At 36.6% G+C, this 15,913-nt stretch overlaps 1 protein-coding gene across 1 annotated transcript in view; it reads left to right on the forward strand.

The window, feature by feature from the left end:
• Positions 1 to 15,913, forward strand: part of PIEZO2 (piezo type mechanosensitive ion channel component 2) — a 230,584-nt gene that overhangs the window by 200,724 nt on the left and 13,947 nt on the right. Inside the window, exons 37-48 of the mRNA XM_032223228.1 lie at positions 517 to 687; positions 1,464 to 1,859; positions 3,013 to 3,271; positions 6,623 to 6,805; positions 7,625 to 7,874; positions 9,292 to 9,424; positions 10,848 to 10,995; positions 11,105 to 11,319; positions 11,567 to 11,725; positions 12,403 to 12,550; positions 15,101 to 15,289; positions 15,435 to 15,527. Of these exons, the coding sequence (XP_032079119.1) occupies positions 517 to 687; positions 1,464 to 1,859; positions 3,013 to 3,271; positions 6,623 to 6,805; positions 7,625 to 7,874; positions 9,292 to 9,424; positions 10,848 to 10,995; positions 11,105 to 11,319; positions 11,567 to 11,725; positions 12,403 to 12,550; positions 15,101 to 15,289; positions 15,435 to 15,527 (2,344 nt within the window). The remainder of the gene's footprint in view (positions 1 to 516; positions 688 to 1,463; positions 1,860 to 3,012; positions 3,272 to 6,622; positions 6,806 to 7,624; positions 7,875 to 9,291; positions 9,425 to 10,847; positions 10,996 to 11,104; positions 11,320 to 11,566; positions 11,726 to 12,402; positions 12,551 to 15,100; positions 15,290 to 15,434; positions 15,528 to 15,913) is intronic.

A 15,913-nucleotide genomic window follows, 5' to 3' on the forward strand; every position in this document is an offset into this window, starting at 1 on the left:
AGACAATTGTATTTTTTAAAAACATCAATAATTGGAACCTAACATAATACAGCACCCTTTTAGTTTTAGTATAGGCTATTTACAATAATTTTAATATATTTGGCTATATCTTTTTAAAATATCGATTTGTAGTGCCTGCTTAATGTACCTATAAGTATCTCAACTGCAACATTTTTAGCTACTGATAAAATTTTACTGATAGACTAAAAAAGCTAAAAATGATGCATTTTATCAATCTTACTAGAATGCAATGCATGGATTCCATTAGTCTTACTCCATAAATAAGTGTACATCCTAATTTCTCCTGGCTTCACATTTTGTTATTACTGATCTTGTGTGGTTATCCGAATAAGAATAGTCTACTTTGGCACCAAAAAGCTTGTTATCTTCCATTAAATCCTTTCTTGTCTATGTCTCCATTGGTATTTTGCTTGGCCAATCTGCACGTTCACTATTGAGCCACATCAGGATGCCATTGGTATATAACATTGTCTTTGTAATTGTTTGCACTGATAGCTGCTGTACGGAAGCAACTACACTGTTGTTGTCCAGGCAATCTACCCTTGATGATTTAGATGGTCCAGACCCTATTCCTAAAACAAGTGAACGTGCACGACCTAGGCTTCGTAAAACATACAGCATGGATATGTCCTCCTCATCTGCTGACAGTGGCAGTATAGTATCAAGGTGCTTAATCCTTGCATGCTTTTCACTCAATTATCCCAACCACTGATATATTTTGTCAATATAAAATGATGTTTGTGTTTTTAAAAGTAAAACTATTGGCATACTCATTGGAAGCAATTCTGTCTTGTTTTGACTGATAGTAATATGTCGTATATGTCATTTTCATACCTTCCCTTTAAGCCTTATATTTTTTGCTTTCTCAATTATATGCCTGTTTATAATTTTACTTTTTAGTTAAACTGAGAGCTTGGAATGCTGCATTCAGATGCTGATTTATGATTCTGGTTCTCTTCAATTAACATTATTGCTCACAAAAACAGTGCTCAAGACATAAAGGGTCTTTTTAAAGCAGAGAAGATACTGCAGATCCTTCATTGTATGATCCCAATTCATTTATGCATTATAAAACATATATCATGAACTTGTTCTTCAGACGCAGGTAATATGTAACAAAAAATTAGAAAAAATACCTTAAAGTACATTAAAATAAAACATTTCATAGTATACAACATAATTATACAATCCCAATGGTAGTTATTAATGAATGAACAAAATCATAATAACTTCTAAAATGCTGAAACAAATCAAAACTTTTTCAACATGAAAACATTTGGGGAATGTGAATATTTCCAAAGCTGAACTTGTCAATTCCACACTGAGATAATAGTGAAATCCAATGTAGAATCAACAACTCAATTTTAATTTTTTTAAAAGGGGAATAAACATTATTTGTAAAGTAAGATATTGACAAAGATATTCTTCCTTATTCTTGACAGTGAGGCTACTCAAGTCACTCTGCTGTATTCCCGTCAGGGGACGGCAGAAACTATTGAAGAGGTCGAAGGGGAGGACCATGAAGGAGAAGACGCAGAAGCTGAACCCATAGAGGAACATGAAATGGAAGATTATTGTATGGATTCTGAAGGAGCTGCATATATTTCTGATTCAGATATGCCATCCTATTCTGGTTTGGATGGCATTGCTGAACCCCCTCCATCATATAGCAAAGCTGTGAGCTTGGAACTTTTCCCCTTAGATAGTTCCCAAGATGATTCATCTAGCAGAAACCAAATGATGGTGAGCCCAGATGAAAATCAGTCTGAAAAACCAGAAGATTCTATTCTTCCTCCTTTGACACATGAACTGACTGCAAGTGAATTACTACTTAACAAGTAGGTACCTATGATTAAGTATGCAAGTTAGTTACAATGGTGATGAAAATTGGTGAAAACATTTGGCAGTTGGGGATTTTTCCTGTTTATTTAACAAGCTGAATTAATTTGACATTCACCTATCTTTTCAAATGCCCTGATTTAACTGGATTTCCTTAAATGTAGTTAATTCATGTAGTACCAACTTTTGTCTTGGCTTAGAAAATAAGCAAGCTGGGGTATAGTTTATAGCTTGATCTGTGAAATTAGTGGCAAAGCTCTTGAGCAATACTCTATTATGTAGAAGCATTGTTATTATTTAACAAGAGCTGTGGTGGAGCAGTGATTACAATGCAGAATTGCAAGCTAACTTTGCCCACATCCTGAAATTTGATCTTGACCAGCTCAAGGTTGACTCAGCCTTCTATCCTTCTAAGATTGGTAAAATGAGGACCCAGATTTTTGGGGGCATGCTGACATTGTAAATCACTATAAATCTAAGTGCTTTTGCTATTACTTACAGATTATTCTCCTGTTGTAAGTAGGGATTGGACTAGAAAACTTCCAAGTTCCCTTCAAAGTCTATTATTCTATGTTCTATATTCTAATTAAAAATATTTACCATATTTTTCAGAATATAAGATCCACCTTTTCCCTCAAAAAAGAGGCTGAAAATCTGGGTGTGTCTAATACACTGAATACAGCAGTTTTTGCCTCCCAAAACCCCATCCCCTTCACCAAAATGGCCGTGCATAGCTTTTAGGAGGCTTTCAGAGAGTTCCTGGGGGATGGGGAGGGCAGAAATGAGCAAAAGACGGGCTGGTTTTTTGCTCAATTTCCCCCCCCCCTCCAGCCCTCATGAGCACTCTATAAGCCTCCTAAAGGCTATCCATGCCCTTTTTTGGATAAAAAACGGGCCCATTTTTGCAAAAAATAGGCCCATTTTTGCTCCTTTTGGGGAGGGGCCACTCCCCAGGAGCACTCTACAAGCCTCCTAAAGGCTATTCATGCCATTGGGGGGGGGGGAACCGAGCCCATTTTAGAGAGATTTGCAGAATGCAAAAACCTTTTTTTTAAATTTTCCTCTTCAAAACCTTGGTGCATCTTATACTCTGAAAAATACAGTATATACAATTATCCTATTAAATTATGGGATCTAATTTTATTCCTACAGAATGTTTCAAGATGAAGAACTAGATGAATCTGAGAAATTCTACTCTGGTCAACCTCGACATTTGCTTCTTATTTATGCGCTATATAATACACTTGTAGCCCGCTCAGAAATGGTGTGTTATTTTGTGATCATTCTTAATCATATGATCTCTGCCTCTACAATTACCCTTGTGCTTCCTATCCTCATCTTCCTTTGGGCAATGCTATCTGTTCCAAGGCCTAGCAAACGTTTTTGGATGACAGCTATAATCTATACCGAGGTATGTCGTTAGTCAATAGTTGTTGAACAACCCTTTCAATGTTACAAGAACTTTGTCTTCATTTCTGGTTTAGAAAGAGACTGGAAGCCTGTGCTTTCTGGTTTAAACTAACTTCAATTGTTTCATTTAAGCCTGGGCAAGCTGTAATGTATTTAAATTACAATCAATTCATGGCTTTGGATTCTAACTTTTTTAGTAACCAGTAGTGTCACCTAATATAATTCATGGTTAAATGTAATGCAAAGTATGCTTTGGGTAACTATTCTAGAAAGCACATGCAGTCTTTCTTGTAACCCTGATGGAGGAGGGGGAGAAAGGAGGTACTCAAGTTTGAATAATCTTGCTTAATGCTAAGTTACCACAGTGTCTAAACCACAAGGAACTGTTTTATGCACAAAAAAATTCATAATAAGTAAGTTGCCTGAGCTACAATCTATCTGTTCATGTTGTTAGGCCTAATTTCCCCACATTTCTTATATTATATTAAAGGTTTTTCACCAGGCTGTTACCTAGCTGGTTCATGCAAGCCAGAGATTTTTCTTAAGAATATCATGCAGCCCGAGATTGCCATTCCTAGGACAGTTGAAGTTATCACATTCAAGCGCCCAGATACTTCTGGATAATTATTTTATTTAAAAGTTTATGTCAATAAAATATCACTAAAAGTAATTCTGGGCACTAATAAAAATTAAAGCAATAAATAAGGCAAAAACATTAAATCAGTGCTGTTGCAGTGCCATACTGACGCCTAAAACCTGACTGATGGGAATCCATATATTTCACTTCTCCCAGTGTCCTTTGAAATTGTAGCCTGACTGCCTCAATTTTCTTTAAATTGTCCAAAATGGTGAGTTTAATGAGGGCTGCTTGAAAAGGGGCAGGCTATCACCTCTATATACTGTATATTGAGCTGGGATGTGGTGGCTCAGTGGCTAAGATGCTGAGCTTGTCGATCAGAAAGGTTGGCAGTTCAGCAGTTCGAATCCCTAGCGCTGCATATCAGAGTGAGTTCCTGTTACTTGTCCCAGCTTCTGCCAATCTAGCAGTTCGAAAGCATGTAAAAATGCAAGTAGGAACCATCTTTGGTGGGAAGGTAACAGTGTTCCATGCACTTTCAGCATTTAGTCATGCCAGCCACATGACCACAGAGACGTCTTTGGACAGCCCTGGCTCTTTGGCTTTGAAACAGAGATGAGCCCCCTAGAGCCGGAAACGACTAGCACATATGTGCGAGGGGAACCTTTACCTTTACTGATATATTGGTGAAACCATTCCCTCCTTCAGCTCTGGTGGCGCAGTGGTGTTGCAGGAAAGCTCTTCGCACAGCCTGAAGTTGAATCCTAATGGGGCTGAAGGATGACTCAGCATTCCATTCTTTCAAGATTGGTAAAATGAGTTGTTGGGGGCAATATGGAAATGGTGCCTTTATACTGTAAGCCTCCCAGACAGTAAGGTGCTATGGGACAGTATATAAGACTAAATGCTATTGCTATTGAAGAACACATTTACCACCAAAGCTGCCTTGCACATGGGTGCCCAGCTCCAACTTCCTCAAGATGGATAGTTGCCTGTGATCCTCGAAACAAGATCACTGTCCGCAAGTGTATTAAGGACAGAAAAGCAATTATGCCTTGCCACCCTTACTGCCATGAGACAGCCCTTATTAGCTGCTCTGAGTCATGCTGAACTGAATTCACCTCATGTTATCCCCTAGCACAGGGCTGTCAAACTCAATTTCATTGAGGGATGCATCAGGATAGTGTTTGACCTGGGCGGGGCAGAGTGGGCATGGCTGGGATGGGGGTGGCCAGCTCAATGTCACTCGTGTCAGTGCCTGTGGCGCCCGAGTGCTCTGGCAGAGAAAGCGCGGTCCCAAGCTCCATTTTCAGATGGGTCCCAAGCTCCATTTTCAGATGTGACGACCTCCTGCAATCCTCTGTCATTTTTTCTGGTAGAGGCACCATGGACCAGTCCTTTGCTATTTCCAGGGTGGCCCGGTGGCCAGATCTAAGTACTCCATGGGCCAAAGGCCCCCGGGCCTTGAGTTTGACACCCTGTCCTAGCAGCATTCTAGGCATCTCTTCCTTCATTTCATCTACTTAAGCTCCTCTTTAAACCAAGAAGTGAGAGAGAAGCTGGGTAAACACAAGCCGTGCATTCATTCCAAGAGGCAAATAAGGCTTCAGCCAGGCTGTGTGCCAAACTCTCTGGAGCAATCCCAAGCTCTCCCCAGAACCCATATCAAGTCAACTAGGCACCTACAAAACCGATAGAATATGTCCATCGTCCTTGCTTCAGGGACACACACACAAAGGCATTTTTAAAGAATGGCAAAGAATTTAGCATTTCCCTTTAAAATGTGTGGGTGTACCTATATGTGAACACATGCACACATATGTAGGCACAAATATTTTTAAGGGAGGCTACTAAATCGTTTGCCATTCTTTGCCATTGGAAGAGCTTCTATTATTCTCAGCACCAATGACTTTAAACCTAGTCTAAAAAAATTGAGAGGCTGTACTAAAAGCCTTACAGATTCAGTATAAACAAAAATATTAGCAAAGCTCTGCATCTGACCAAGGGAATGGCAAATGCATATTTTTGTCTTCAGTCCAGCATCCCTTTTCTTCCTAGGGTCATTAAAAATAGTACAAAGTTGTGCCAGGCCATTTTCCAAGCTTCATGTTCCCCTTTCTCCTTTTTCTTCCCCGTTATCTGAAATTCCTAATCCTGTAAAGGCACATGTTGGGTCCTCTTTTATTTTTTATTATTTTGTTTTACAGCAGTGCTTCAGAATGTTGGGAACTTCTTTGGTTCACAACTGAACCAAAAACAGTTTTAAAACTGGAAGTGCAGATGGACAATGCAAATTTCACTTTACATTATAGAGATCATCAGTCACACCCATACCCACTCACTATGAGATCCACAGGTGGAATGCCTCCGATAGGTGTCTATCCATTCTCTCTTTGAAACCGCTAGCAAAGAGAATCCACCACTGCATGTGAAATCTTGTTCCACATATTAGACTGATTTTGATAAGGGCTAAGAGAACAATAATATTGTCAGTCTGTTTTGAGAAATCTGTTAAGAAATCTAGTGGTGTCAGCAACAATGAAAAAACAAGGCAAGGGATTGCCTAGTAATACTGAAGCAGGAAATCAAGTTTTCCTTGTGAATTTTGTGGAAGCATATTGGATTTCCTTAAGTGTTATACATCTAATTTAGATCTTAATCCCATTCTTTATTGTCCTCAAGCCTAACAGTTTTGTTAAAAAAAAACTGGATTTTGTTAATTTTTCTGTTTAATATGAAAATGATTAATTTTCTCTCTCTCCCCTCCCCCAATAGGTTACAATAGTGATAAAGTATTTTTTCCAGTTTGGATTCTTCCCTTGGAATAAACACTTAGAACTAAAAAAAGATAGACCTTATTTTGCTCCTAATATTATTGGCATTGAGAAGAAAGAGGGTTATGTGCACTACGACCTTGTTCAACTACTTGCTTTGTTTTTCCATCGGTCCATTTTAAAGGTATATTTTTGTTTGTTATTTTGTTTTGGAGACAAAATAGTAAAACTGTCAGCATGTATACCTTCCAGCATACCTGACTTCCATTCTTTCTGTTTTTAATAAAATAGTGCTCCACTATACCAAAAAAGAATAACTTACTTCATGCTTGATTCAAAAATGCATGAAGGTACCTACTTTCTTTTAGTGGAAAGCAGCTCTATGCAAGGGTTCTTGAATTACTCAGAAGTTTCATGCTCAATTTATTTCTCAATCTCTCAATCTCAGTGTTGAATCTGTGGAAAGGGTTTATATTCTCTAATTTTCATAAAGTCCTTTGCCTTTCTCAATTACTAAAGAAATCTCTGAAGATAAGCATTTTACACTCTCCCAGTGTTGTAAAAAGCAGGTTGGGCAAGAAGAATGTGTCCCTCAGCTGAGAAAAATATTTGCAAATGTGTCTTTTTGTGCATATGGTATGTATATGAATGAGTGTGCGGAATGTGTGAGGACAACAGATCCTTGAGGCCAGGGACAGTCAAACTTCAGTCACCTATTAGTTGTCTAACTCTTCCCTAAAGGTCACAGCAAACCACTTCAACTATAATCATCCCACATACTTTCAAATCCAGGAAAATTAAACAGCATTTCTGAAAATAAAAATTGATTATAGCACAGAAGTTATTAAAATGAAATTCTTTTGTAATAATGTTATCAGAGGTTAGATGACAAGACTAAAGCCAAAGCTTTGTATGAAGTGAAACAATATCCAAAACACTCAATATCTAACTATAACAAATAATGCCATTAATTCTGAAGATACCTTAATGTTGTTCTTTTTAGTGTCATGGATTATGGGATGAGGAAGATGGAGGAGACAATGGGAGTAATAAAGATGACTCAGATGATGAGTTGGCTGAATCATATAGAAGAGATTCTGCTGACTCTTTGACGTCAGTCAATTTGGCAGCATCTGTTGAATCCATACATGTCCATTTCCCAGAACAGCAAACCGCCATCCGCAGGAAAAGTTCAAGCAGTGGCTCACATTTATCACAGAGATCCAGTTTCTCCTCTCACCGTTCAAAGCGAGGTATGACAGGTGGCATCGGGATTCTAAACTGGCCTGTTTTGTAGTTGCCTAAGCTTTTCTTTCAAGAAAGAAAGTAGCAAAGAATAACCATTAAATCATAAGCAACAATGACACTTATATTAAAGAAAGCTAAGCTTGAATAGTTATTATAATATGTTGACCTATTATTTTCTTTGAAGAACTATTTCCTCCCTACAAACCTGACATTATTTTAGGAAAATATTAAAAATATTGGAATGTTAGAAGGCAAAAATGTCTTGTTAAGAATATATTTTAGTACCTTTAATTTATGATGTGGCATTTTTATTTTTAAGGTATTTGTTGTGTTTTAAAATTCATAAGATACCTGAGTTATATCTTAAAAGGTAATCTAGGAATTTTAAAGTTAATGCAGAACTCCCTACCTTAAAATAAGTTTTATCTCCTTGACAATATTTTTAAAGAACACTATGCTATAAAATTATGTATATAAATTTACAGTTTAAGATTTATATATTAATCTAAATGTATAGAAGAGAGCCAGTTTGGTATAGTGATTAAAGCACCACACCAGAATCCAGATGACTGAATTCTAGTCCCCTTTCAGGCGTGGAAAACCTGTCCGTGACTTTGGGTAGGTCTCTCAGACTAACCTGCCTCACAGGGTTTTTGTTGGGATGTAACAAGAGGAGAATATTAGGTATATTTTCCACCTTGAGTTATCTAAAAAAAGTCAATAGCAATAATGAAATAATATGAAATAACTTTAGAACTACAATGTGAAGCCCTGGTACTCTCTGAGCTTGGTTGTTATTTGCCAGCATTTCATTATCCAATCAAGTCACATCTAATAGCAATAGCAATAGCACTTAGACTTATATATTGCTCCGTAGAGCTTTACAGCATTCTCTGGGCAGTCAGCATCTTGCCCCCAACAATCTGGGTCCTCATTTTACTGACCTTGAATAGCTGAATCGACCTTGAGCCCCATCCAGCTCACATTCCAAACTAAGGGCAGAGTTAGCCTGCTATACTGCATTCTAACCTCGGTTCATTATAGAATTAAAAGTTTTCTGTTCCCTAGTTGCTGAATAATGTGGATGAAAGGTGGATTTTCAAGGCAGAAGAATGCATCAGCATGTTTTTGCCTTTTTCGTCTTCACTACAACTTAAAATGAGTAATCATACACACTACAACTTAAAAGGAGTAATCATAACCTGAGAGAGATTTTCTGTTTGCTTTGTTTGATAAAAGGGAATTCATCTTTTGTTTCACATTTTGATTCTTGCTTTTTCTTATTAATTGTAGTTTAAAGCAATCTATTTTTTCCAAGTGTGGAAAAAGAAAAAGGATATGCAGACCCAGATTTTTTTTTTTCGTTTTCTTTTGAGCTTTCCCTTAGAAATGCAATAATTCTTTCTCCACTTGTATTTTCAGGAAGTACCAGCACACGCAACAGTAGTCAAAAAGGAAGCAGTGTGTCGAGCATAAAAAGAAAGTCAAAAAAAGAGCTTCTGATGGAAAAACTGAGAGAACAATTTATCATTGCAAAGGCATTTACAATTAAAAAGTGAGTAATTACACATATTAGATTTATTGAAATAAATGCTGAATCCAGAACATGTTCAAAATGTTCTAGGATTGAGGAAGGGGCCAGAAGGAAATCTGTATCCATTTTATGACACTAATGAACTCCAGCCCATCATTGATTGCTAAGGCAGACCTATATGCTTGATTGCCATATAGCAAGAAAAGTTTTCAGGAAAATGGGAAACAGATTTTTTTCCATCCGGTGTATTAGGGATACATTCCAATACTAAATCACTTAGACTTAAATTACCTTATTTCCTTTCTTCTTTCCTCCCTCCCTTCTTTCCTTCCAGCAGTAAATACAAACAGTCCACCATCAAACTATTATTTTAAGGTTATCTTGTTTCTAACAACATTAATAAATCATTTTCTGTATATATGAAGAACATATCAGGCATCTATAGGGGTATCAAGTTTCTAATGTTCCTCTTTCATATCAAGACTTGAAGTTCTTTGCTTGCTTTAAATTATATGTGCTGGAAGAAATGAAATATCCTAAAACAAAGGAAGCTAATCTGTTACTTTGATAATTTACATATCTGGAGATACAACTCCCATGGAAATTTTAATCCAAAACATTGTAAATGGAGTCCTACTTTTTCCTTGGAGGAATCAATTATAGGCAGTTATTATTTAGTGACTACAATTGGGATTGGCAATTCCATTGCTAAGTGAAACAATCGCTTAGTGGGAAATCATGCCACTACAACTGTGCTTTCTGGCTTGAAACGAATCAATTTCATACTTTTTTGCTTTTGTTTGCTTCCTACAACTCCTCTATCTTTTGGAATTCCCCCTCCTGCACAGGTATAATTAACAAAATGAGAAATAATGTTTGCATTTACATTAATTGGAGAAAAGATTACAAGAGAGTAAGCAGGAACACAATGGGGAATATACATTAAAATAATGTGCTGACTCCAGCAACCACCAGCACACTATACAAACAGCCTGGTAAATTCCCCATTATTTGACTGCTTACTTTCTTGTAATCCCTTCCTCTCCAATCTCTGCTTTGCAAGGTGATAAAAACCACAAGTCAGACCCAAGTCAACACTTACTGACTGTAAGGGCAATCATGTGACACCGAAGGTTGTAAATGATTGTAAACTTTGAACGGTTGCTAAATGAATGGTTGATAGGTGAGGATTATCTGTACATTGATTAGGATCAGATCAAGAGAAAAATATTTAAGCCCACCTTTGCATGTTTTTATTAAAATGAATTCTGTTATATAGTTGCCTCTACCATTGGAGACAGGAATAGACCAAGAGTGAAGACAATCAAGGCCTCCATATTGCGTTGCATATAGTATCTGTGGAGCAACTAATGAAATTCTAAGCATGTGCATTTTCCCACAAAATTACTTTGTAACAATGACAGTGACTTTTGTATTATTTCAGAGCACTTCAAATATATCTGCCCATCAGACAGTTTTTCTACAATCTTATCCATCCGGAATACAGTGCTGTGACAGATGTTTATGTCCTGATGTTCCTAGCTGATACTGTGGACTTCATTATCATTGTCTTTGGATTCTGGGCTTTTGGGGTATGTTCATAAGAATTGATGTGCTTGAGTAAATATAGTTATTTTTATAACTATTATTTTTATAAGAAATAATTTTGCTTCCTCTGTTTTCTTTCTATTTTCTTCGCAGAAACATTCTGCTGCAGCAGATATTACTTCTTCATTATCAGAAGACCAAGTCCCAGAGGCTTTCTTAGTGATGGTACTAATTCAGTTTGGAACCATGGTAGTAGATCGGGCACTGTATCTGAGAAAGACAGTCATGGGGAAAGTAATCTTTCAGGTTATCCTTGTCTTCGGCATACACTTTTGGATGTTCTTTATCTTGCCCATTGTGACAGACAGGTAAACGCATTGTATTTAAATGATTTTATTTGCTACTTTCACTATTTATTACTTTTTAAAAAGTATCCTGTTCATCTGCATAATGATAAAATTCATCTCTTATGAAGGATTGTATTGAATAAATGAAAAAGGCAAGCGATGTGAAAAGAAATGAGTTTAGATTTACCACATTTAAATAATATCAAACACATTCTATGAAGGCATATAAAAATGCATTTGTTTTCTTGATGTCTGTTTTGTGTTACAGGAAATTTAGTCAAAACATAGTCGCCCAGCTTTGGTATTTTGTGAAATGTGTTTATTTTGGATTATCGGCATATCAGATACGTTGTGGCTATCCAACCCGTGTACTTGGCAATTTCCTCACAAAAAGTTATAATTACGTAAATCTGTTTTTATTTCAAGGGTAAGCCTCTGAGTCTGGTATAATATGTCTTTTTTTTCTTTACAGTTCCATTTTTTTATTTACACTTTCTTACTATTCTCCAAGATTGACTTGTAACAAAGTCATATTATCATGCCACCTTAATGTTTTCTTTAATTTGGAAATGCTATATTATTTGATAATATGAATTAGATGGACACCATTAAATTTATGCTTGATCATGAAATCAATTTAATTCACAAATGGACCAATTATAATCCTTGTCTATATACTACTTTGAACAAAATCTTCTCATTTCTTATACGAGGGAAGAGAAAATAGGGGCATCATACTCTTCTTGTACAGAAGGTTTTAGAACATTCTCATAGACAAATGGAACATTTTAGCTAGTCTTGGTCCTGGTACATGAATGGTGTTAGAACTAAATTGTAGGTCATCCTATGTCTACATAAATCAGTTCTAAACATTTAAATAAATCTATCTCCTTTTTTTGGGGAGGATTATGTTTTTATTGCAGTAAATTAGGGAAATAATGCTTCCAAAAGTGGTAGTGATGATCTGGGGGTTCTTTGGAAGCCACAAAATGGAAGGCATGAACTGCAAGGAAGTCACAAAATGGAAGGTGTGGTCTGCCTTTGATTCATACAATGAAAACCACAGACTATTCCAAGCTAAAACTGATTTTTCTCCTTTGATAGGTTCCGCCTAGTCCCTTTCTTGACTGAATTGAGGGCAGTTATGGACTGGGTTTGGACAGATACCACATTAAGTCTTTCCAGTTGGATCTGTGTTGAAGATATTTATGCTCATATATTCATTTTAAAGTGCTGGCGAGAATCAGAAAAAGTAAGAAATTTATTTAAGGATTTATTTTTTCTTTGCAATCTTATAATAGGGAAAAAGTTCACCATGTACAGTGTCAAAGAGAAATGTGATCATATTTCTCATCTATCCGTATTAGATTAATAATGTTTCAAACTTCCTAGAATTGATGGGATTGCAATATTAATCTCATTTTTAACCTCCATTCACAGGCACTTGTTTCTGTGTGTTCTGTTTCAGTCAGTGATGTGCAGTGAGATTTATGGCTGGTGAGACAAGCGGGCAAAAGCCGCCCTATGTCTGCCGCCCTATGTCTGCCAGCGCCAAGGCTTCGGCGCGGCTTTCGGAAAGCCGCGCCAAAGCCCCAGTGCGGCTTTCCGCCATGGAGCGGGACTCGTCCCACTCTATGGTGAACGTGGCGGCATGGCTTTAAAGTCCCGGTGCCGCACCAGCCATAGATGGGATGTGTCCCACTCTATGGCCGGCGCGGCGGCATGGCTTTAAAAAATAAAAATAAAGTGCCAGCCCGCACGCCAGCAGAGGCAGGTAAAACACACACACACACACACACACACACACACACACATACACACAAATTACTTATAATAATACAAATTACAATTACTTACAAATTATAATAATTTTGAATTCCTCCTCCTCCCTCCAACCCACATACCTTTTCCAGCTGTTTCACAGAGGATTTCAACTCTCTTCTTGTCTGCCATGATGAAAATGTAAAAAATGTAAAAAGAAAAAGGCAAGAGCTGCTGGTCAGGCTGGATTAGCTGATGCCAGAGCCTCTAATGGATGACTCTGCTTAACTGTTTAAAAAAAAGCCTCTAAAAAAGTGCCCTCTACAGGAGGTGAGAGAACCATGTGCCTCATCTACTCATCTAATTTTTCGCCTTTTAATCCTTGCTTAACTCTGCTCAAGTGATCATAAAGATAGACTAAATGAGGCACGTGGTTCGCCTCCTCCTGCAGAGGGCACTTTTTTAAGAGGCTTTTTTAAACAGTGAAGCACTAAGCAGAGTTATCCACTGTGACTCTGGCAGCAACTACCTCAGCCTTTTTCCTTTTAATTTCTTTTTCTTTTCATGATGATTGTGGTGAGGCCCTGACTGCACGTCACTGGTTTCAATGTATTTCTATATTCCTACATGCAGGTTCAAGAGCATAGAAAAAAATAATTCTAAAAATGCAGAATTGATAGAATACAAAAATATTTATTATGTGCAATCAATATGTAATAAATATGTAATTGTCCAAGGAAAACTTCAGCTTTATTTAGTCCATGAGAAAGGAGCTTATAACTGAAATTAAGCCTATTCAATATAACTTCATAACTTTATCAGAAATAATTTCTGGATACACCACTGTGGTACCAAGTAAAAGTGTTTTAGAACCTTTGTCAGTGAGACATTCCCATGGAAGACCAGGATAAAGATCAGAGCTAAAACTACTAGGGCTTTTATGTAACACTTAGAATCTGTTGGGGTTTTTAAATGAACAATTTTATTTTTTTTCCATTAGGAAAGAAGTATATAGTGCAGAAGTGTGGGTTAGGATGACATCCAGGCTGCTAGGCTATGTGCTACAGGTTAGATACATTAAAAGTGCACCTTGAAGTGCAGAAGTTTAATTTTCCTCAGTGACTGTCCATTAATAAAATTACAATCAGTTATTTGAAGGAAAAATAAGAATTAGATATTTCAGTTCCTACAATCATTCCTATGGATCTGAAATCTATAGCTACTATGAAATAATGCTTTTCATTGGAATGTTGTTTAGACAAACTATTTATTCTAAATTCACAGTTTTCTAAGCACCATAATATGAAAAAAATATTATTTTTCATACTTTGTTTAATTTACTTTTCCAAAATTTCAAACAAGCTTTTTCATCCACTTCCGAACCCTGCTAACGATGATGATAGACCGCATATACAATCAAATTTCAGAGGTTATGTATATGTTGCGCCCCTGAATTACAAGACCTTTATAAGAATTCTGATATAGGACTCCTCTGGCAATTTCTACAAAACAGCATTTTGCAAAATAAGCTTTATGAGTCTGAGCTCTCTTTGTTAGCTGACCCCAGACACTAAGAGCTGCTTGAATTGCAGTGTTGCTGTTGTGGCAGATTTTGCATGAAGAATTAAGAAATATACATTACTATTTCTAGCATGTGATATCAGTTACCGCCTACCTGGGAATACAGATTTCATTGTCAATGTCTACTTGCTATTCTAAAGTTTCATTGGGGAAAAAAATTAGACCATGTGGTTTTAGACAATGCCATTTACTATTGAATTCACTGCTCCTTTACAAGATGCTGGACTATTTGCCCACCATGTCTTAGTTATAGTCATTTGGATAATTCTAATTATTTAGTGTGGTTTGACAAGAAACTATGATGTCCTAATATAATAAGAACATCACATATGAATACAGATTAAAGTCCAAATACATGGAAGATGTAGTTTAAAAAATTAATGGGTTTTATCTCTTTTGAAAGGAAAGAAAAATACGTATGCATTTATTTGCTTATTTGCTTTTTTATCTCTTTTTGCAGCGATATCCCCAACCAAGGGGCCAGAAGAAAAAGAAAGTTGTGAAGTATGGAATGGGTGGCATGATTATTGTCTTGCTGATATGCATAGTGTGGTTCCCGCTGCTCTTCATGTCTCTAATTAAATCTGTTGCAGGTGTCACAAATAGGCCTCTTGATGTATCCATCACAATAACTTTAGGAGGTTACCAGGTACAACCTGTTAAAATGTCATGTGTTATTTTCTTTCCTATGCTAACATTTATTATAGACTTAAATTTCAGCAAAAGAAAGCATTGATGTATATTTACTGAAAGGCATCCATAGTGTCTACAGCAACTTTTATGTTATTTTCCAGCCTATTTTTACAATGAGTGCCCAGCAAAGTCAACTACAAAATATGACAAATAGACAATATAAAGACCTCCTCAGAGCATTTAATAAGGATACTGTAAGTATTTCTTTAATAGTACTATAAAAATAGCATTACTAATGGCAAGCAATTGTGGAAGCATTCAATATACTTTAAAATATCACTGGGATTATGTTATTTATTTAATATTCCATTTGTACTGACATTCTGAGTGTATCCATGAATTCATCTGTAAATCCAGTTAATCTCAGTGCTTAATAACGTGTAAAGGAGGAATCACTAAATTTATATTCATCTGTATTTGGATGTGTGTTATATTCCAGCATCTGCACCTTTCTGTGTACAAGTAGAGACAAACATGGACAAAAGCTTTGTACTTGCACTAGCACATATGTGGACACACATGCTTCAAATAGTACACCCAAAGGCAAATGAAATGGCCATTTTAAATCATTTAGTAATTA

The sequence above is a fragment of the Thamnophis elegans genome, chromosome 8, assembly GCF_009769535.1.
Source record: "Thamnophis elegans isolate rThaEle1 chromosome 8, rThaEle1.pri, whole genome shotgun sequence".
Taxonomy (NCBI): domain Eukaryota; kingdom Metazoa; phylum Chordata; class Lepidosauria; order Squamata; family Colubridae; genus Thamnophis; species Thamnophis elegans.